This window comes from Pteropus vampyrus, unplaced genomic scaffold (genome assembly GCF_000151845.1).
Source record: "Pteropus vampyrus isolate Shadow unplaced genomic scaffold, Pvam_2.0 Scaffold29, whole genome shotgun sequence".
Lineage (NCBI taxonomy): Eukaryota > Metazoa > Chordata > Mammalia > Chiroptera > Pteropodidae > Pteropus > Pteropus vampyrus.
The window spans coordinates 4,792,731-4,815,168 of NW_011888810.1; the positions used below are offsets into that span (position 1 = coordinate 4,792,731).

Consider the following 22,438-nt stretch of genomic DNA (forward strand, 5'->3'; position numbering starts at 1 on the left):
CAAAACCCGGAGCAAAGCACAGAGCTACAGAAAAGCCAGCCAGAACTGTAAAAGAAATCTGTCCACAAGAAAAAAAAAAAAAGTGCGCCACTCAAACTAACCACTAATTTTTGCACGTACTATCTGAACAGTATATAACTGCTTAGACTGTGAGCATGAACATCAAAAGACATGGCATAAGCTTTAAAAAAAAAATCATAATACAGCTGCATGCCTATTACCACAAGGCAAGCAATGGAACTGTAATATAAATTAGCAAATCCATACATTTCTCTTCAAGTGATGGTGACTTCTCACTCACCCTGTGCCTACTGCAGGTTTTGCCTTCCTTTATGGTTATTCAGAAGATGTGTAAGTGCTAATGAAGCTTAAGAAAAGTCAGAGACTAAAAGTAAGACAAAAAAAAAAAAAAGCATCAGTTGAGATAGCAAAAGTTCTTAATTTACAAGAACATATTTGGTAATTCATTTGCAGATGTCATCCCAAGAATTGGGAGAGGAGGGGCAGGCGGGGAGGGGAAGGGGAAGGCTTTAGCATCGTGTACTTTTAAATACAAATAGAAAAATACAGAAATAATTAGAAACTACTCAGAGGCATACATGTATACAGGAGAATGTATGGTTTTAAAAAAATTATACTATAAAGTATATAAATTTAAATGTTTTCTAGAAACACAAAGACTGAGTTGCTAATATTTTGGTTAGTGTGTAGCTCCTTAAGGGCAGGGATCCTGGCTGGCACCTAGAACTAAAGAGTCATTAAATGTTTGCTGACTGCACAAATGACAGAATAAAGGGCGAGTCTGTGGCTGTGAGCCACAGTCCACTCTCTCTACACACCCCTCGCTGCAGACCTTAAACCAGGGCTCTAAACTCAAGTCTCCGAAAGGACGGGGCACATAATAGCAAGGACGTGGTCAGGTCAAAAACTCTGGCCTGTCTGCAGGGAAAAAGCCTGCAGGGGTCAGCGTGACTCAGCATCAGTGCAATTCCCCTTGGTGGGCACAGGGACCCAATGTCCCCAGTTCTTCTGGATTTTCAAGACTCAGAAATCAAGATTACTTTTAAGTAAAATATCCTGATTTTAATATGATGTCAAGTACTAAACCAAAACAAAAAATACTATCAGCCATTATTGTGTGGGCCAAACAAACCATCGGGGGGCTAGACCTAGGCTACAGAACCCAGTTTACCTCTGTCCTGATTGGGAAGCTCTATTCCTGACCAAATGGCAAGAGGAATGAGCAAGCATGAAAATGTTCCCCACCCTTAACCATTATCATATGGTACCATGTTACTCAGTAGCAATACACTGAAAGTTCCAGACCTGTATATATAATCCTGCTTCAAACTCAAACTGGCAGAAATGAGGCACTGAAAGAGCTGCTCCCAAATTCAGAACATTGAGGCACGCTAAACCAGACTTTTTCCAGACAAACTCACTCAGCCCAAAGAACCAGTTAGGAAAGGAAGAGGTAGAGTACAGACAGAAGTCTTTGATGCTACCAATGAAAGAGTTCTTGGAGATAATCCATCACCTTCCATCTTAGGCTGAAGACTGGTCCCTGAGGCAGGCCCACATCTTAATTCTTGGAACCTATGAATGTCACCTTATAAAAAAGGACTGTGCAGATGTGATTAAGATGAGGGTCTTGAGAAGTGGGAATTATCCTGGACTATGCAGGTGGGCCCTAAATGGAAGTGCACAGGGCTCCTTCTAAGAGGGAGATTTGACTAAACGAGAAGGTGATGTGATGGTCAAAGCAGAAAGTGAGTGATGCGTTTCAAAGGTACAGGAAAGGAACACAAGCCACGAAACACAGATGGCCACTAGAAGCTTCGAAACGGGCAAGGAAATCGATTCCCCCCCGCCATCCCCCCAGCGATTAAAGGAGCCAACCCTGCTAACACCTCGACTTCATAAGGTCCAATGAAACTGATTTTGGACTTCTGACTGCTGAAGCATAAATGAATAAATTTCTGTTGTCTTAATAAATAAGTGAACGTGTAAGGAACACGTGAACGCTATATGCACATGTTTGCACTGGGGTACATCAAAAAGTGTTCCAGGATAATGACACGCACACACTACTGGTTTCCTCTTGCTCCCTGGTCAGACCAACAGGCAATAAAAGAGAAACACCTGGCAAGATACAATTGCTAGACGTGGTAGAAAAAAGACCTTCATAAACAGAGACCACAGCTCCCAAGTCACCTATTCAGGCTGAAAAAATGGTAACTATTGCCAAAACTCTGCCTCTGCTCCCTGAGACATTTCTCAGTATGGATCTGTTACAGCGCTATCTGGTAACTGTACATGAACTTAAAACTGAAACTTCCTTCACTAACAGATAAAGTTGTAATTGGCATTTTTTTTTTCGTAATGCCAGTTGGAATGCGATGACGATCTCTCAGCCGATAGAAGCTTCTCGAACTGAAATCGGTTGCTGAATTTAGAAGCCATGGCCACCCTGCTGCACAACACAGCCATGCAGAAAAACTGAAGGCAGTCAGAAGACGTTATAGTGAAAGATGCAAAAAGTTTTGAGATTTCATCCTTACAGCCACTGGCGACTGACATAGCAGACTCTCTTCATTTGAAAGAGATTGATTATTTTCATTCTTTTGCTTCGTGTGATCACCAGGAAAACAGTTTCCAGAATCAAGATGTTGCTGGCAATTTTGTTGATGTCATAAAATCAAACAGTCCCCAGTTCACTCTTTCTGTTTACACTTGTATTAGCTCTGCATTGAAAGCAGAGGTAAGGGCCTGAGCAGAGGAAAATTAAGGCAACCAGAAAGAAAATGTACTGTCCAAGAACCAACATTTGCACCAATGAAATCCCAAAACAACTACAAGCCGAGGCTGTTTCTGCCTCCGAAAGTTTCTGCTCCTCAATATCTGGCTAGAGTCATAGCCTGTCAACTCTGGATGGAACAACATTGTTAAATTTTTCTAGTCATCACCACCAAGTCACTGCCCAATGCACAACAAAGTTACTTGATGTCTGGTTACTTTTCTGAACCCTCGGGAAGGTACTAGCTGAAACCTCTCAGCATAGCCTAGCAAAAAAAATGTAGAGATCCTATTTTACCCAGGCCATTAAGAAATTAAATGACTCTCTTCCTCCCTCCTCCATCTTCTTCCAAATCTAAAGCCTCCTGCCGTAGAATTCTTCTTTCTGACAACTGTTAGGTTATTTTTCCCCAACTGCAAGCAATCATACAGCACTCTCTCCATTACTGCATTTGCACATTGTGTTTAGTTGAGCCTTACAAAATAGTAAGTGACAGGAAATATTATTCTCTTGATTTCACAAATGAGGAAAGGCTCAAAACAAGTTAAGTGACTTGCCTTGGGTCACGTCAGTTAATGACAACCTGTCTCATAGGCCAGTCCTTTGCCTAACATGTCCCAATAATCTCAAATAAAACTCATTATACATTTTTCTTTTTTTTATTTTTCAATTACAGTTGACATTCAATATTATTTTCTACTCCATCTTGACCATTTTAAGTGCTGATAAAATTCTATTCATCAAAGACACATTCTTCAGTATAATCAAGTAAATGGGACAGCAAAGTCGGACATTTATACTTAATATACCAGGCAGCCTCATAAACCATCACAAAATCAAGAACATTTGCTGATGCCAAACTCTCATAATAAAAATATCTCGATGCATTCATTTAAGGTTTTCCTTCCTTGCCCTTCACCACCAAGTTTAATGTATTCTTTTTCTTTCTTAACTGTAACAACCTTGTCCTTTTTTTGATTCTTTTTTGTGAATGAAGCTACTATCTGATCTCCAACAAAAAATATCTAAAATGTTTCCACTAATACTAAAGACAAGTCAATGCCTAAAACAGTCACTTATAAAAGGTCATTTTAGGACAAACTCACAGATACTATGGCAGCCATTTAAGGATCCAAGAACCAGAAAGCTAGGAAAATATCAAACTCATTTCAGTAACTGGATCTCCTCCCCGCCCATTCCTGAAATGACTACTGTTTATTAAGTGCCTGCAACGTTGAGCAGTCAACTCCCTGGGCACTCTGGAGTTCCCATCTTTGCAAAGTAGGAAAACTGTCCACGTTTCATAGACCTGGAACAAGAGTTCAGAGGAGGAAAGTAACCTGCCCCCAGTCACTCAGATGGGACACGGTTAGGCCAGGTTTTGAAACTAGGTCACGCCTGCTTCCTGAAGTCAGTACTCCTTCTCCTGCACCCTGCTGCCTCTCCAGATAGAAACCCGCCACCTTTCAAGCTTCCCCTGTCAGCATAGCTATTTTCAGCAGTGGTACAATTTCACCACGCAGGAGCCAGGCTCATGAAATGAGATAATGCACAAAAAAGCTCTGAAGAGTTGTTACTATCATTAATAGAAGATCTGGGGGAAGTCTGCAGAACCAAAACAACCAAATGTTGCCTATTGTGTTATCCTGGGACTCGAACACTACCATAAGCTGGCCAACACTGCGTTTGCTGGGATGCTCCCTCCTTAAATGCAGGTATGAAACAGCAGTACCCATGATTTGAGGTGTAGCTGGTGTGACAGATGAGACATATGCTTGAAAATTTTTAGTGAAGCAGACTGGGGAGTTAGGCCAATTTCTTTCCCATGAATATCCTCTTGATCATAAGATTAAATATGCACTTAAACAGACACTTTGAGATAAATTAACTTCTAAGAGAAAGGAACATTTTGAAAATTAAATTATACTACATGAATCAAGCAATCAATTAGCAATCAATACATATCCAATAGGTACGCATGTAAAATGAAAAGGCAATTCATAAAAGAGTAAATACAAATGGCCGAATATATGAAGAGCTGATCAATCTTACTAATAGAGACATAAAAATTAAAGTGATACTTTTTTAAATCTTAACTGCCAAGGTTGGCAAGGATGCAGGGCAAACGGGTATTCAATTGGTACAGCTTCCAGGGGTGTGGTCTGACAAAACAAATCAGGATATTAAGTTTAAGAACAAATCCCTTGATTCAGCAATTCTACTTCCAGAAAATAAAACTATAGAATAGTCATGAATGGGTAAAATCATTTAATTACAAAATGTTCATCTCCATTCTATAGCTATCAAAAAGATGAAATCAACCTAAATGTTCCAGTAGGAAAATGATCAGAATAATATAAAATACTATGCGACCACTTAAGATGTAGAATATTTAATAGCAGGGAGAGATGCTCATGAACCACAGTCAAATAGAAAAATTACAAAAGAAGGGAAAAACACTTAGACTCATATATGCTAAATGTTATTTCTGGCTGGTGAGTGACTTTTTTTTCTTATCAGCATTTATTTTTACTTTTACTTCTCTGCATTTTCTAAGTTTTCCACAAGGAAATCATGTTTTATAACAATAACAAGTAATTTTAAATTACTTCAATAAGAAGGCATGTAATGCTAACCCAGCCTAACACCTGGCATAAACATGAATTTGACAAATGCTGGCTCCTGTTCCACTGTAATTCTTCCCCAACACCTAACACTGATGTTACAGTAACACCAAAGGGGAAATGGGTAGAGAAAGTGCCAGTGTACTAACTAACCATGACTGCCCAGCAGTTGAAATCATATCTGCCTAGGTCTTCCCAACAGACACCATGACCAACACACAGCTTGGCACAGACCAGGCTTTCATAAACGTGTTAAATTCTCTGATTTCACACAGACTGGATGAGCTGCTTGGGAAGAGCTTGATCAGGGCTGTGTACTATTCCTCGGAACAAGAAGGCAACAAGTAGAATGGAGAGGGCCCCACGCGTGCAGTTCTCCGCTCTAGTGCTGCAGGAACTCCCTGCTCAAGAGCGGTGGGATCTTATGCAAGCTTCCTCACCTTTCTGTGCTTTCATTCTGACACTATTTCAAGATAGCTGTGAGCACTGAGGTCGTGGTGAGAAATAAGACTGTGTACAGAACCTTTATAAATTCTAAAGGGCCGTCAATACAAGACGATCTTACGGTGATCAATAAATACCAATGTGTAATAATTAAGCACATTTTAAAGGTAGAGATGAAAATGAAAAATGTTTCATTAGTTTTAAATCAGTTTCCAGACAACTACACAAGAAACTTCTTTGATTCTAATTGTTCCTATTTACATGATATAATTTGTTCATATAAATGGCCTAGTTCTATCCACCTTGCTAGTCAACCCAGCCCCCAACCTAGGGAAAAATATTAAAACACTAGAATGAGTTTCCTCCCTCTGCCCTATCTCATACACATAAAGTCCCCCTCTCCCCTCCCTCCTTTCTCTTTTTCTCTCTCTTTCCCTTGAGCATGCACACAACATTAGATCTCCTCTCAGAGACTAGTGAGGAAACCTCAATTTGCTTTCAGAGACTGTACAATCTGAATATGGCTTCTAAGAAGAAGAATCCAGAAAAGAAAGCAGTACAGCCTGGTAAACAAATAACTCACAGATTAGAAACAATCAGATTCAAATCCTGTCAAACAAGTCTTTAGGCTTGTGTAAAGACTAGCACTCCAGTGTAGTGTTATTAAGCCAAAGGAAGATAATACATTTAAGCCTGGGTAGCTCAGTCAGTAGGGCCTCAGGAAGATAATACATTTAGGCAAGAAACTCAAGCTTTCAGAATTTGCTTTTGATCAATCTACCAGAGCCTAAATTGAAGAGTTTTTTGCAAGAAGGTCTTCCTATTGACCCCCAAATGTTATTCTGGAAAAGGTTCAGGACTCGTATGAACAGTTTGTGTATATGCTACAGAGTGCAAGAAAGGACATGAGCCACGTCATATTAAATGACTTTCAACTGTCAGCATGCCTTTTAGTATAAAATCTGTAATAATTCTGAGAATAGCCATCTAGTTTTAACAATTTTTATTTGATAAACAATGAACGCATTAGCAAAGGAATGGCCAAAATATCTTTACTCTGGTGAAACAGTTTTGCAGTGTTACAAGTATATTCACAATGCTTTCAGGCCCTTTCATTTTGAGAAAAAGTAAGCTGCTGAGAAAAAGAATATAAATGAAAGTATGTAATACGGTATAGTGTATTCAGTTTGTCCCCATTTAAAATCTGAAAATAAGCAGTTTTATAAAGCCAAAGTATTTTCTTTTCTGGGCCAAATTTCTGTTTGAGAACTGAAGCATGCAATTAATGGATTGTCTCAAATTTTAGTTATAGAGCCAAAATAAAAATTACCCTCCTTAAGATCTTGTATGTACAGAGTACTGGCTATTTGCTTTATATTAAGTATTTGGTTCAATATGGCCTCATTTAAGAAACATATGCTAAGCCCAAAAGGACACATTTTCTTCTAATATAAGAACATATCATTAATAAAAAACCTAATTACAATAAATTATATAATACTGGGTATATAATACTGGGTATTATATAATTTATTGTAATTAGGTTTTTTATTAATGATATGTCAGAGGCAGAGAAACTATGTTCTTAGAAAAAAGTATAAGATCACCAAGGCATTCTAAATGAACCTTAAACAGAGGCATTAATATTTAAATATTACAATTTCCACTTAGAAATAAAATCATTATTGATAGGCCAGCATGCTCAAAACCAATAATGTCATGAAAACACATGCCCTTGTGTAATTTGGCAGAACGGGCTGCTCCCTGAATACAATGGACCTTTTTATTAAATGGATCACTTCATTCTTGGCATTTCATACAAAAAAAAAAAAAAAAAAGACGGGGAGAGAAAAAGAAACAAATATGACACTAGAAACAGTCTTCAATTTGAACTCTTTCACAAAGAAGTACTAGAAAAGTAAAAGGCATTATTTAACAAAAATGAAAGCAAGACCAGCTGAGAGGAACACTAGAGATGCTTCTGCTTTTGTGTAACTCTATCAAAGGGCAACAGAGCCCTCTAGTGGAGAAAAAATATAAATAGATAAAGATTTCTATTTTTAGGTTAATTTACAGAAAATATGTAGAACCCTTTCTTTCATTAACGATCACTATGTCACTGTATTACGTCAAAGCAAGAGACCAAATTATTGAAACTGGATATTAAATAAAATAATTTCCAAATTTTCAAACCTTATTAAATACCTGTAATTTCAATTTAGGGTAGAAATCATATTTTTAAATATTCTCTTCAAGTTATGATTTTGGACCATTTTGCCATTGAACAATAGCTTATATAACCCTCATCTGTTATGCTGGAATGATAACAAATAAATTAAAATGCAGACCTACATACAAATATGAAATTCAACTGAGCTCATGAGACCAAAAAGTTTCAGTTGAGATCAGGTGTATATATACACATATTACTTATACATCATTCTCTATGTATAATTTATTAATTTTTTTTAAGTTTTCATATGTGAAAATTATGAAATGAGATTCATTAGAATATTTCCATTGGTCTCTTCCTTTAGAAATGTATATAACTTCTCAAATACTCTAATCGTATATATTCAATGTCTAAGAATATTAAATGTAAAATGGTTGTTTAATTCATAAGGTATTAATTCTCAATTTTTATGTAATATCGTATAAGGACTTTTTCCAATATTTTCAAAAATCTCAATAGTTTCTCAGAACAAAATAATTTCAAAATCATTTTACTTATATACAGGAATGTTTTAGCATAAGTGTTCACAAATGTTTTTAATTTAAAATGGGTTTAAATTCCCAAAAGGTCAGATTATTTCAGAATTTTTTCTTCTACTTAATGAGCATTGGGTTCTTAAAAAAAAGACAAATGCCAAGAACCCACTAGTTTAAGTCTTGTTGACAATTAGAAAGGAAATTGTAATCAGGCATTTTAAGATCCCAAGTGTAATGATTTCATATAAATAAGTTTTACCGTGAAAATAACTGTAAGTTAGCTTATGGCCTCAGATTTATTGGATCTTTTACAATAACTGAAAACAAAGTCAATAGCATGGTTTAGGCTAGAAGGCAAAATTCAGTAACACTAGGTGTGAAGAAGGAAACTAGTTCATAATTGTGAAATACAGCTTTAAAATTTTATGAATACACTTTTCTAAATGAAGGAAAGTAATTTTCTTGTATTACTGTAGAACTGTAGAATTTACACCAGATATGAGTTCTTCATGGTGTTGATTTGTAGGATAAAAATATGGCACCTATACTTCACACTGTAATTGGGACACATGATTTAGGAACAAGACCCTGAGCTTTAAAAAATGAGCTCCCTAAGCCAAAACCACCAATTTCAATATTATACTATAACATTTTGGGATTCCTGCATGAAAATCTGGTACCTTTATTTGTTTCAAGGGGAACAAATTTAGGGGTGACTTTGATAGCCTGAGCATGTACTTTTTACATCTCAAAATATATAAATTTTGATATTTAAATATGTGTGTATATAAATATACACACAAACATGCACATACACACACACACACATTATGAGAATCCCTGTAATAAACCTCAGGGAAGTGATTATATAACATGAATATTAATAGAAAATTGAAGTGTCATTCCTAAAACGCATTTTTCTGGTATATACCAAGGTGGCTAGCTTGTGTTCAGGGAGAAAAAAAATAGTTTTGTTTTTGTTAATGGATCCTCTGGCTCAAAAACCAAAACCAGCCCAGGCTATTCCAGATTTAAAGTCACATTTAATGCAGCCCAACTTTATGAAGTTTCAAAAGATGAAAGAAACTTTTCATCCTGACTAAACTCTGAAAGGGATTAAAAAATTAAATTTTATCCACTACTGTTTTAAGATTGAAAGAAGCAAGCTTTATCAGACTGAAAGTATCTAATTTGCTCATAATTGTTAATAGTTTTTAAATGAAAGTTTGAAAAAACCTGGATTTCACTCCTTAAGTATGATGACAATAAATCGGTCTGCTCACTGAAGTGATCTGCGTGAGTTCCAACAAAAGTCCCACTAACAAGAAACTAAAGACGGTAGGTGCTGCTCCCCATTTAGGCATTCAATTAACCCATTAGAAAGATCCTGCCTTTGATGAGCACATGTCAGCCCTCAGATTCAAGAAGGCAGCACTTTATATTGAACTATTTATTTGCAGAGCCAAACCAGCTTCTCTGACAGGCTGAATCTAGAAAAGAAGCCATGGGATCTTCCATAATGGGAAATTCCCCAGCCTAAACAATTCCCTCTCCTGAGACTTCATAATAAGATCTGTATTTAATGATCACCATGTTGAAGCCATTTCCATTCATTTTTACCAAATCAGGGCCAATAAGCCCCGAATTCCAGACAGTCGTGAAACACCTGCCTCTTCCTCAGTGCTATGTTGGCCACCAACAGAAATGAATTCCTCCCTTGCCTCTACTGGTTAGCAGTCGGGACTGTGGGGTTCCAGGCCTCTTGGTCTGCTAGTAGAAGCTTTGGGTGAAGAGATGACTTCCCCCTGGATACTGAGATGCTGATCTCCACACAGAGAGGTCCACAAGCTACAGCTTTCAATCTACAAAGGTCTTCGGATTCAGAACGCTGGCTAAACAAAGGTCAAGGAGAGAAGAGTGTTAGTTTCTGAGGAGGCAACATCTTAATGCTTGCAGCTCCCTAAAAATGGGGGGAACAGAGGTGAGGCAAGGGGTGCAGAATATTGGTAGGACATCCCCAATAGTTATACATGATGTGTTGAGATAATATTCCTGTGGCCGGGGACATCCAATTATCTAAATTTTATGTAATTGTGTCCAATTTAGAGAATGTTGGGTGATCCTACTTTGAAAGGGACTGGATCATCTAATGCAGGGACTGGCAAACTTTTTCTGTAAAGAGCCAGATAGGAAATATTTTAGGCTTTGCAGGCCATATGGTCTCTGCTGTAATTACTCAATTCTGCTAGTAACACAGAAACAGCCACAGACAAAATAGAACTAAATGGGCATGGCCGTGTTCTAATGAAACTTTACTTACAAAATCGGGCAGCGGGTCAGATTTAGCCCATGGGCTGCAGTTTGCCAGCCACCAATCCAGACAGCTGAATCCAGTCAACAATGATTATCTGGCTATAATCTTTTAAGTATAAAATATCTCATGAACTCATAATGCTTTATTCTGACATTTCCTCAGAGTCCTCCTTCTACCAAAATTATCCTGATCTTTTTGAGTTGAATTAATCACGAGTCCTTCCAAACTGTCTTAGTAAATCAAATAACAAAAATTCAAAATATAGCATCTATATCACTTATCACCAGGAGAGGAAGACAACAAGATAAAAATCTGCTGAGAGGCAATGTCCTAATATAACCCAAAGGTCATCAAGGAAAGGTGTCCTCTCTCACCACCTGACCATCCCCTTCCACAAGAGCATCACCAATAACAATTTCAACAAAGCAGTGCCTTGTGGAGAATTTAAAAATAAATCACTGGAAATACCAGATTTGTACATCCTCTGTAAAGAAAATTAGATTAGCTATGTTTTCAGTCATGGAGTCGTCACTCTCAAATACTGGTATGTTTTGTTTCAGCCCACTCTGCCTCAAAGAGAACAGAAATTCATAAGGCTAAAGAATGAACAGCTAATACATAGAAAACGGGCTTCCCTGAGTGGCAAAAGGAAAGTGAACACCAACACCATTAAAGCTTTGATAGAAGATGATTTTTGAATGCCCAGAAGTCTTGGAACTGAAGATGCCTGATTCACTCTGCACTCAGCCATTTCATTTGAAATGGGCAGAAATAGAGTGGTGATAGCAATTTATAAACTGGCATATTTCATAGTGCAGTAGAAGAGAGGACTTTATCTAGAAGCCACAGCCTACTTGGGCAAGGACCCTTTCTAAGGCAGCCATGCAGGATATAAAAGCTAACTTAGTTATGACAAAAAGCCATGTGCCTATCTTCAGGCTCTTTTCTTTAAGCCTGATACCACTGCTGCAGAGCGAAAGTTATTTGCAAGGATTTGACTGCCTGGAATGTTCAATACGATATTATTTCAAAAATTAAGAATAAAAATCTTCAGCACTCACCTAGATTTATGCTTCTGAAGAGTGGAGAGGGAAAATGGGGTGACGTGACAGTGCTAAAGGCAATTTCTGAGGGAAGGTTCGAGCTGGGGAGATAGCAGGGGGTGTTTGAATAGAAAGAGCTGGTCTCCCTAAGACCTTCCCCAACATCCCTTTCATCCTGAGCTTTATGATTTGCCACCATATCTGACTGGACCACAGACACCTACTTGCAATGTCCACAAAATGGATTATGGACATCAAGAAAGAAAAGTCTTCAAGGGGAAGTAGGAGCTGTGAAGAGGCTTTCCTCAAAGAGGTTCCAGGTCCATTCTGATCAACAATGCATTTATCCTCCATGCTTCAGAATCCCCTCCTCCTTCCTAATCACGATTAAACATCTCACTCAACACAGCTCCTTGTATATTCTGCAACTCTCTATTAGTACTAGATTACAATGTCATAAGCCTGATGTTGCAAATCCTCAATAGTGCATTAGCCATATCTAAAGGTCTGTTATCTGATGTCAGACAGAGCAAAGAATAAACACTTATGCAGAAAATCATTGGCAGTCACATATCTTACTAAGAAAAACCAGTCTAGCCAGAAGATTAAGGGAATGAGATCTTTTAGTTAATTTTCTGGTTAACTGAGAGTTAAATAAAAAGAGATATTTTACCTAAGTCCTTATTTTTTCTTAGTTTTTCTACACTGTATTGATCAACACCCTCACATAACAGTAGTCAATGCAATCAATACAACATATTGTTTCCTGGATGACTGAGATCTAGCCATTATTTTTAACATCAGTGTCATCAGTTTTGATTATCAATGACGATTATACAGAATTTACCCCAAAACAGAAGTTCAGAAAATTGGAAGTGGGCTGCACATATTCTGAGCCCAGGATGAGGTCTGAGAGCTGATTTTAAATAAACCCCTTTCGATTTTTTTAAAAAATTCCACTTGCTTCTTTGCCTTCACAGACAAGTACAGTTAAAAGTTCTGCTGTGGAGCTGCAGCATATAAGATGTTATACCTTATATAATAATTAATCCTCTTAGAATGTGTGTGCTTGAGCTGATGATGCTAGGGAATGTTTCTGGAGGTTCAAGAAGGGGTCACCAAAAATGAAGAAAGAGAAAGAAAAGAGGACAAGTCATGCACAAAAGAGTAAGGAGGCAAAGCTCATGAAAGAGAAGGCCACCAAGGGAAGAGCGCTGAGGAGCTGGGAGCAGTCGAAAGGACAGAGAGAACTTGCCAGAAGACAGCCAAATGCAATTCCATGTTGTGTCTCCATAAATGAATCTGAAGAAGCATATACTTACTCAAAGCAGCTGGTTCTTACAGATTCAGATATTGATGTAAATGGACCAAAACAAAAAAAGAATAAAATCGTACACAGAGTTATTGCACAAGCAACTGCTTTCCCACTATTTCTTTAACATCCCATGATGCTGAGGAAAGAACAATCCCTCAAGCCATCTACCTCAAGATAATCACTATGGTTAAACACTAGCAATTAAGAATATTAATTTAGAAATTAAAGCAAAGAGTAAATTTCCAACTTTATAAAGAAATAAGATCCTGTACCCAAAGGAAAATGATATTCTCAGTGACCAACTAAAACCTGTAGTATCCGTTGTTCCAAAATCATGATACACTGTTGTTCCCCAATATTCCATTACCAATTTCAGTTGGAACAACCTAGGTAACTGGAATATGTCCGTACACAGACCAGGTCAGAAACTCTTAGACGGAAGCTGTTGTCTCTGATCCCCGAAAACCAAAACAGCCACGATTTTTTACTGAGTGTTATGCTTTCAGAGAATTCAAGGTCAGTCCCTCCATAGCCTTCCATGATAACACTGGGATTTTAAGAGAGCAGGATTTTAACTAAATGATAACTGAAAAGGTTATAAATACATTTTTAAATTAGAGAATCACTATACCAGATTTCATTATAGCAGTCGCAAAAAATAATAAAAATTTTAAGTTAATGGCCTACCTATTCCTGAATTAGCTCCAGTAACCACAACCACTTTGCCAGTGAAATCCCGGCCCTGGAGAATTTCCATGGCTGTGGTGCTGCCATCGTATCTCTGTCTGGTGGTTGGCTTTGTAGGATTATCATCCACAGTAAATGCCAGTCTTGGGTCCAAATAGGTGGTTCTTTTATTTATGTGGCTACAAAGAAAAGGAGAAAGCAGCAAACTGACATTAGTGAACATAAACATTTATAAACATGAGATAATGTCATAGTTTAGGCTAGGCAAACCCCATTTTTCATGTACTAAAAAGGTGTATTCTTAACCCCAGAAAGAAATGAAGTCCATTTAGTCTATCTTCTGGCCTCAAGAAAGATTACATTCAGTAGATTTCAATTAAACCTCTTGGTCCTGTGCAAGGGCCTAAGAAGATTGGTAGAGAAGCAGAAAATTCAAAATGATAAAGAGTCTTAACAGTAAATATGAAAATGGACAACTGCTAAAATTCTAATGATTTTCATTTTAAGACTACTCATACCTCCTACAAGCACTCTAGTTTTGATTTAGAGTTCATCTAAATCTTGTAGAAACAATATTAAAATATACTGGTACATATGGATTCATAGGTTACTCCCTATGTAACAGAATTTATTGTTTACATTTTAAATGTATTCTTGAGATTTGAGATAAAGACCTCAAAATATCTTAAAAATTATTAAGAACTCTCCAGAAATAGAGATGAGATTTCATGTGTAATGTGTATATGTGTGTATAAAATTATATATAGTTTTAAATCTATACTTCTCATCCTATAGATACTAAGACCCAAGAATAATCTCACTTCATTTTAATCATAACCACAGCTGCCAGATAAGCATTTTGACTCATGTCATACAGAGATGACAGGGCAATGCTGTGCTGGAGCCAGTTCACACTGGGCTGCAAGAGCCCAGCTCCTCAATGACTTCGCCTTGGGAGCCCGGAACAGGCTGTGGTGAAAGTATTTACAGCGTGGAAACAAATCTGGGCTTTTTTCCCTAGAGAGCTGTTGTTAACCATTTGCCAGCACGCCACTCTAACAGGCTCAGGGAGGCAAGATAATCAGCCAAGGGCCAGCCTGCCTCCCATGGGGCACTGTGAGGATTGAATGAACTAACACTACAGGTATAAGGTGACTAGAATCATGCCTGGCTCACACTATGTACTACACAGGTGGTTACTATGGTTGCTATCAGAATGTACTCTAAGCATAGTTTTAGAGACAAGGATGCTCAAAACATTTACAAAGATGCCCAATAATAGGAATTTAACAACATCAATGCTCAATAGGTAATTTGATAAAGTATGGTATATCTGTACATAATAATTCTCTGTAGCCATTAAAACATCACTTTCTTGAAAAATATATAAGGACATGAGAAAATGCTCATGAAGACATCATGTGGAAAAAAAAAGGCTACTAAACAGTTTACACAGTACATTCCCAGTTTTTTAAGAAAAGTGTGTATGTAGAAAATAGACTGGAAGAATAAATGCAAAAACTGTTAAAAATAGTTATTCCTGCTGATAAGATTACAGTTATATACTGTCATATTTTTCTCCACCGAATATTACTTTTATAGTAAAACATGTTAAAGAGCAAAATGGCTGAGAATAGTTTCTATGTAGACACTTACTCAACAAAATATACTTGTCCATTCTCATCAGTTTCTTGTTCCCATCCATAAGGCAAATCTGAAACACAGGAAAGACTGACAAGTCTACACACGGCAGCAGTGGGGTGAACTGAAGCCTAGTCTCCCTGGTCAGGAGAGGTGCCATGCCCTTCTAGCCCCTGCCCCCTAAGCCTATCCTACCAGACCAACAGCCGTCACTTTGTCACATTTAAGTCATGTGGCTGTTTCAGAAGACTCATTATCCCAACTAGATTCCACATTCTTGCCTCTTGCTCAAAAATAAAACTCTTTTATTCTTGATCATTCTTAAATATTCCACTCAGCTCCTGCTTTTGATGAAAACCTTACTGGTTGTTCTAATCAACGTAAATCTCCCTTGAAAGAATTCACAGAATGTATCTTTACCAACACCATTTGTATACTGACTTGTGATGCTTCTTATACAGTATTACAGAAGTTTCATTTTTCTTCCAGGGTACATATTCTCTCTCCCCCTAACCATCAAGGACAGGGACCTTCTTATATAAACTTCTATTCTGTAGGTCACACTTGCTCAAAAGTACCCATAAATCATGGCAATCTTGATGGAATTCCATCAAACACTGGTATATTTAATTCCATGATAGCAACCAATAACAAGTTTAAGAAGAGTGCAATTACAGGAAAATCTGAAAAACTCTGAGTCAAAGCCCCCTCTTAGTTTAATACTTTTTAAAGACCAAAAACATCCTCACCACTCCACCCCAAGATTGCATCACCTCCTTCTACAAAATCCCATAAGCTCCTCCAGTCCCTTGACGATTCCCTACTAAAGAGCCTTTCCAGAATGACAGTGACCTGTCACCTCCACGCCTACGAGATTATTCCTATCTAATCAATGCTTTAAATACAGGTTCTTTGTTTTATGACAACAAAATACAAACCTCCTGCTATTCGTTTTCTTTTTCCAGTTTTCGGATGTTCCCATTGAGTCTTCTCCTCAGTATGACTATTAAAAAAAAAAATCCACAAAACAATAAGTAAAAGTTATACTTCTAAAAATTAATCCATTAAATGTTTTTCTCTCCCAAATAATATTCTTTCTCAAGAGTAGTAAAGTCAGACATTCAGAAAGAAGTAGAACATATTTGCTACTGTTTGCATCAGGTCATATTCTCCAAGGCAGGAGCAGCAGCAGTCTGTGGAAGTTCCTGAGAGCCTGCCTTCACAAGCTGGCTGTGAAGGAGGAACAGGACGGAGGAGCAGAAAGAAGACTGAAACCTCGGTCCTGGGTAAACTTTAGGAAACTCGCTGAATCACTCAACTATCCTGGAATAAAATCTATCATTTTATTCTCAGACTGACAAACTTCAGTCTAATTCATAATGCTGATATTTATAAATCATTGAGATATATTACTAATCTTTTTCAATGTTTCTTCTTTCCACAGATATATAACTTCAAAGTGTTTTTTTAACTACTGATTCCCAACTGATCTTGTGAGGTGATTAAGAATGCAAGACGACAGCCCTATAGTCACCTAGCTATGTGCCTTTGGTCAAGTTACTCAGCCTCGCAGCCTCCATTTCCTCATCCGCAAATTGGAAATAATCCTCGTACTGATCTCAGGGGGCCTTACGAGAATACTCTATACAAAGGATTGACCACAGTACCTGGCATACAAGAAGCCCTCAAAAGTACTAGCTATTATTTTGATCAAATATACAAACTAAGCTGTTTTCTGTGTCAAAGTTAGCATTTCATCTCAGAGCACACAAAATTATAATTAAAATTGTGAGCCAATAAAAGATAAGAGACATCTGTCAACAGTGATAAAGTATCAAGGGAAACATAAAATTACTTAATCAGGGAAAAGCTGGATATTGCAAGAGGCATTCAAAGAGGATGAATTTCCTAAAAGTTCACATACCCATGCCAAAATAGAAAATAATACTTAATCACTGATATCTAGATGGTAAAGTTTGAATATTCCTTCCCTATAAATTATTTTAAAGAGAATAAATAAACAAAGTATGAATTTGCTGTGAAATTTTATGAGTCACAAGCAAGGCCTTTTCAGGAACTGCTGGCTTCTAGTCTAATTTTGTAAACTCTTAGTGGTGGTGCAGGGACAGAGTAGACACTGGACTCAGGAGGCAGAAGATCTGAGCTCCCACACTGCCTGTATTCAGTCAGCCAATCTCCCTGGCCACACACTCACCTCAAGGAGTTGTTGGGAGGACAAGAGACACCATACCTGTGACAGTGACTGGTAAATGATTAAATTATTGTATAAGCATAGGGTATCAGTAGCAAGGACCAAATCCTACTTGTATACTGAACACTATCAAATCCTACTTGCATAGAGAAGTACTCCCAGTAACAACAACCTGCCCCTCACTGACACGACTCCTGCTTCTTGCAATCTGAAGGGAAGAGCAATCAGATAAACCAAACACTGGCAACAACATAAACTTTCTTGCTCTCTGCTTTGCCTTGCCTTGTGCTTCAGGTAAATTTACAGATGGGATCACTTCTTCCTTTTCCTAACGTTATAAGTAGTTTGCATCTCACAGGCACGCATCAAATGAGCTTGGAACCCAGCTCTAAAAAGCCTGCCCTCAAGAATCAATCAAGTGACCCCCCAGGAGTGGAATGCTGCCACTCTACAGCAGGTAAGGAAAGGACATCCTAAGCCTGCACCCAGATGATCCCTCAGATACCCAGCCCTGCACTTAGCTTATAGTAGGCACTCAAATGTAAACACATGGAATGAATGAATAAGTGTTTTCCAAAGGAGCTGGAAAATTCACTGAGAACATTTTTTTTCCTATCCTGAAAAACATTAAAAAAATAATAATAAACACTGTTATGCCATGTTTTTCACTTTGACAGCAAATGCCTAAGCCAGGGTTTCTTACACTCCTGCCACATAGAGCAGGATGGTTCTTTGCTGTGATGGCTGTCCTGCGCATTGTCAGATGATCAGCAGTTTTCCCAGTCCCCACACACTAGATGCCAATATGCCACTCCCTGTAGTTGTGTCAAAGGAAAGTGGCTCCAGACATTGCCAGCCTTCTCCTGTAGGGCACAGTGATCCTGTGAAAGGACCTTGGGGCCTAATTGAGGTGAAGAGAGCTGTAATTCGGTAGCAAGGATTCCAGAGCCCCGTGCCCATGTTTTCTGGCTCTTCCACTCACCAGCCACGTGCCCTTGGAGGTGTTTAACCTCCTTGTGCCTCAGTTTCCCCATGAGTAAAATGGGGACAATAACAGCACCTACTTCTTGAGGTTAAAGAAAACTGAGTTAATGCGTGAAGAACTAAGAACCACGCCTTTCACAAAGTAGTATTATTTTAAATTAATACTTACATAGAAAAATTAATTAAAAGATGTTCTTTTTAATTGTAATCTAAAACGACTTTTTAATGAACACATGTCCCCAAAGTTATCTTATTTCCCCTTCTACAGAAGCCCTCTTATATTTTCTTTTCTTCTAATAAGCTTTTTGTCATTTAAAGATAATTAACAATGATCTTAATTTAAGCTAAAGGGATTAAAATTAAATTCATACCACATTACATGGATATCACTTTCAAGTATGCTCTTTAAGGTTTTTTTAAAGCATAGTTTAAGTTAACTGGGAGACCCCGAGATGCCCATGAAGACAACCAGCCCTGTGGATGCGGGAACCACCTCCCCACAGGGCAAAGCTGCCTAGAGGCCTGGGCTTCAGAAGAAAAGGGTTATAGGGGTGGCAGACCCAGGAGGCCCAGGTGACTGTAATGACAGTCCCCTGCACTGAGACCTTAACCTTCTGTCTCTATCTCCTGATTTAGGCAGAGGAGCTGCTCTGGACTGTGCCAGAGAGGTGAGGAAGGCCCACCAGCTCTCTCTGGTAACAGGTCTGCCCTCGGTGGCAGAAAATCCCCTCCCCAGAAGCCCAGCCTGGTGGCCCTGGAGCCATATGATGTGTGTGCTTTAGGGCCTATAAGTGCACCATGGGGCATGTGGGAAATCACAGGGGAACAACAGAACTTGCATAACAAGAGGGGGCTGTAAGAAACCACAAGACCCCCGAGGTCTCACCAGGGCTACGGCCTCTGCCCTCAGGCTTGGCCCTGCTGCAGTGGGAGGAAGACCTTTTGGATACAGGAACTACTCAAAGGGCAGTCTTCTGATAGCCCATGAGCAAAGGTTCCCAAACCCAAAGAGAAGGACAAGTGACCTTTCCAGAGTTAGGAGGGAAAAGACAGGCCATGATGCTTGTAGGTCAGGAGAAATCAAGGGGACTGCTGGGACCTTAAGGTTAAGGTTTGTCAGATGCATCTTTCAGCCCTGAGAGTCAAAGATTAGACGGCTGGCAAAACTGGAAAGAGGGTCTGGAAAGAGGTACTCTGCAGCTGGGAGCCATACAGGCCTTGTCACCACAGTCAGTGTAAACAACGTGGCCAGACAGGCCAGTCTGAGACCTAAAACAATAGTAGAGGCTGGGGAGCAGGGGGGATGGGGGGTGGCTTTTAGGAGAACACATATGTGCCACTGCATCCCCTGGGTATGGGCTCCTAAGAAGCTCTCAGAGGAGCTGGCTAGTGTATACAGACCTTATTTCACGAAAGAAAAAGGCTAGACACTGGACGCCATGTAGGAAGGAAGCAGGTGGGAAAGGCCAGCCAACATAGGGCAAGACACAGGGAAAAGGCAGAGTGAATACGTGCAAGGTAGCCTCCAGACCTAACAGAAGGCTCCAGGCAAACCTGAAGGGAAGCCAGAGAGTCTATGGGCTAAGTGGCCAGAACAAGGACAGGCCCCACATAGAGCAGGAGGAGGAGGGGCGTGCAAGAAGCAGGTTGTGTGCCTCTTTGCATTGTCAGGGGCTGCTATGCCACCTGCCCACAGAAGCCCACAGTAAACTTTGACTAGATGAATTAATTTACTCATTCCATATGGATTTATTTTATGGTGCTAAGCATGGGGATGCAGAGGTAAACGAGAAAAGGCCCCAGCCTCATAAAGTTTATAGCCTAGGGAGGAAGACAGAGAGCAATCAGGGAAGAGTATTGCTAAGTAACTACAGATAAGGCTAAGTTCCACAAGGCAGATAACTAGGTGCTGGAAGGAGGGTGCATGGGTGGGATACGAGAGGTCTCTTGGGAAGTGCATTTAAGCCCAGCTCTAAGGGATGAAAAAACTCTTCACGTGGAGGGAACAGCAAGTGCCCATTCAGGAGCTGCCTGGAGCCCTGCAACAGCCTAATGGCTTCCTGCTGCTAGAATAGTGACCTTTCAATTCTCCAGTGCAGAAATTATCTTTCTAAAGACACAAACCCAAGGTCACTATCTGGCTCTAATCCTTCACTGGACCATCGGTCCTGATGACAGAGCTCTAGCTTCTCCACGGCACATGAAAGTGTGCCGTGGAGAAGCTAGACTCATAATCTGGGTCCTTCCTCCCCTGACTCAATCTTCACATTCCTGTTCCACCACATATACTATGTCGGGGGTTCTAATTTTGTTTCCTCTACCTGGGTTGCCTTCCAGCCCCCCTGACCTGCCTACTTCTACTTGTACCCTACAGCACAGCTTAGGTGCCAACCTGATCAGTTTATCTTACCTGAGGTGCCCACCTAGCCATACATTCCTTCTTCTAAATAGACTGCTGCTCACTACACACACTGCACTGGGACTACCTCACTGCATGTCACTCTGCCCTATAAAGACTGGGCACTCATTAAGGGTGATAACTCGATCTTATTTATCTCGGTATAACCATCACCCAGGAAAGAGCCTGGCACATAAGATCCCAATATGTCTTGCATGAATGAACTCAGCAAGCTCTTTCTTATTTTGCTGTTTTCTCTTTGTACCAAGCCACCAAAGACAGCAATGGTTCATAATCTGGGAAGATTTTAACAACATACTAATGGGGGAGGGGAGGGCAAACCAATTAAATGAGAATCTCTGGAGGTAGAACCAAAGATATTTTTTAAGTTTTCCAGATATTGAGAATCACACATTTACATCCGTGTTTCTCAAAGTTAATAACCTGCCTCACCTCGAAAGCTCTGTGGAGACCTAAAATCTGTATTTAAAACAGTCCCCATGTTATTCTAATATCAGGCCTAAGGAGGTGCTGTGAAAGCTGAAGAGACAGCTGAAACGCTGTTATTGAGCATAGAGTACTTACTGAACCTGTGCTAAGTGTTTTATGTACGCTGCCTGAACTAAGACTCTCATGTCAATCCATTTTACAGATGAGAAAACTGTGACTGAGAGTCCTTTCAACGGCCCAAGGTCACACAGTAAGTGACAGGAGAAAGGGTCTGCGAGAGTTTCCAAAACTTTTCCGGGAAACCATAATGAAGCTAGATGAGCTATAGATATGTATACACATATAAGCATACAAATATACATAACTATATTAAGACACTGGTTAAAAATACATACTCCTAGATCCCCACTCCATACTCGTGAGGAGGGAGCTGGGCATCTGCATTTTTTTTTTTTTCTGGTTTTTGAGGAAGAAGGGGAGAAGGCCCCTTTGCCATTATTGAACCAAGTAGCGCTGCCTCCTCAGCAGCAGAGGGCGCTCCTGAGTGCTGCCAGGTGACCCTGGCCTGACTCACGGCCCATAGCCGGGGTCTGGTCCCGCCTCAGGACCCTGGATGTCTTCCACCCGAAGCTCTTCACATCACTGCCACTTCGCCCACCCTCTCCAAGCTGGAGCGCCGCCCCGCGCCCCTCCCCGCGCAGGTGCGCTCGAGAGCAGCGCAGTGCTCCGGGCACGTCAGACTGTCAGCTTCCAGTTGCGTCCTACTCCAGGTGTGTCCCAGGCACAGCGACCCCCCTGCGGCCCCCTTACTTGGCATAGT

General features: G+C 39.5%; 1 protein-coding gene across 10 annotated transcripts in view; it reads right to left on the reverse strand.

The window, feature by feature from the left end:
- WWOX (WW domain containing oxidoreductase) overlaps positions 1-22,438 on the reverse strand; it is a 791,253-nt gene that overhangs the window by 767,002 nt on the left and 1,813 nt on the right. For all 10 annotated transcript variants that reach the window (XM_023528567.1, XM_023528565.1, XM_023528568.1 and 7 more), the window contains exons 2-4: positions 16,513-16,577; positions 15,590-15,647; positions 13,934-14,112 (exon numbers count right to left, since the gene is read on the reverse strand). In XM_023528567.1, the coding sequence (XP_023384335.1) occupies positions 13,934-14,112; positions 15,590-15,647; positions 16,513-16,577 (302 nt within the window). The remainder of the gene's footprint in view (positions 1-13,933; positions 14,113-15,589; positions 15,648-16,512; positions 16,578-22,438) is intronic.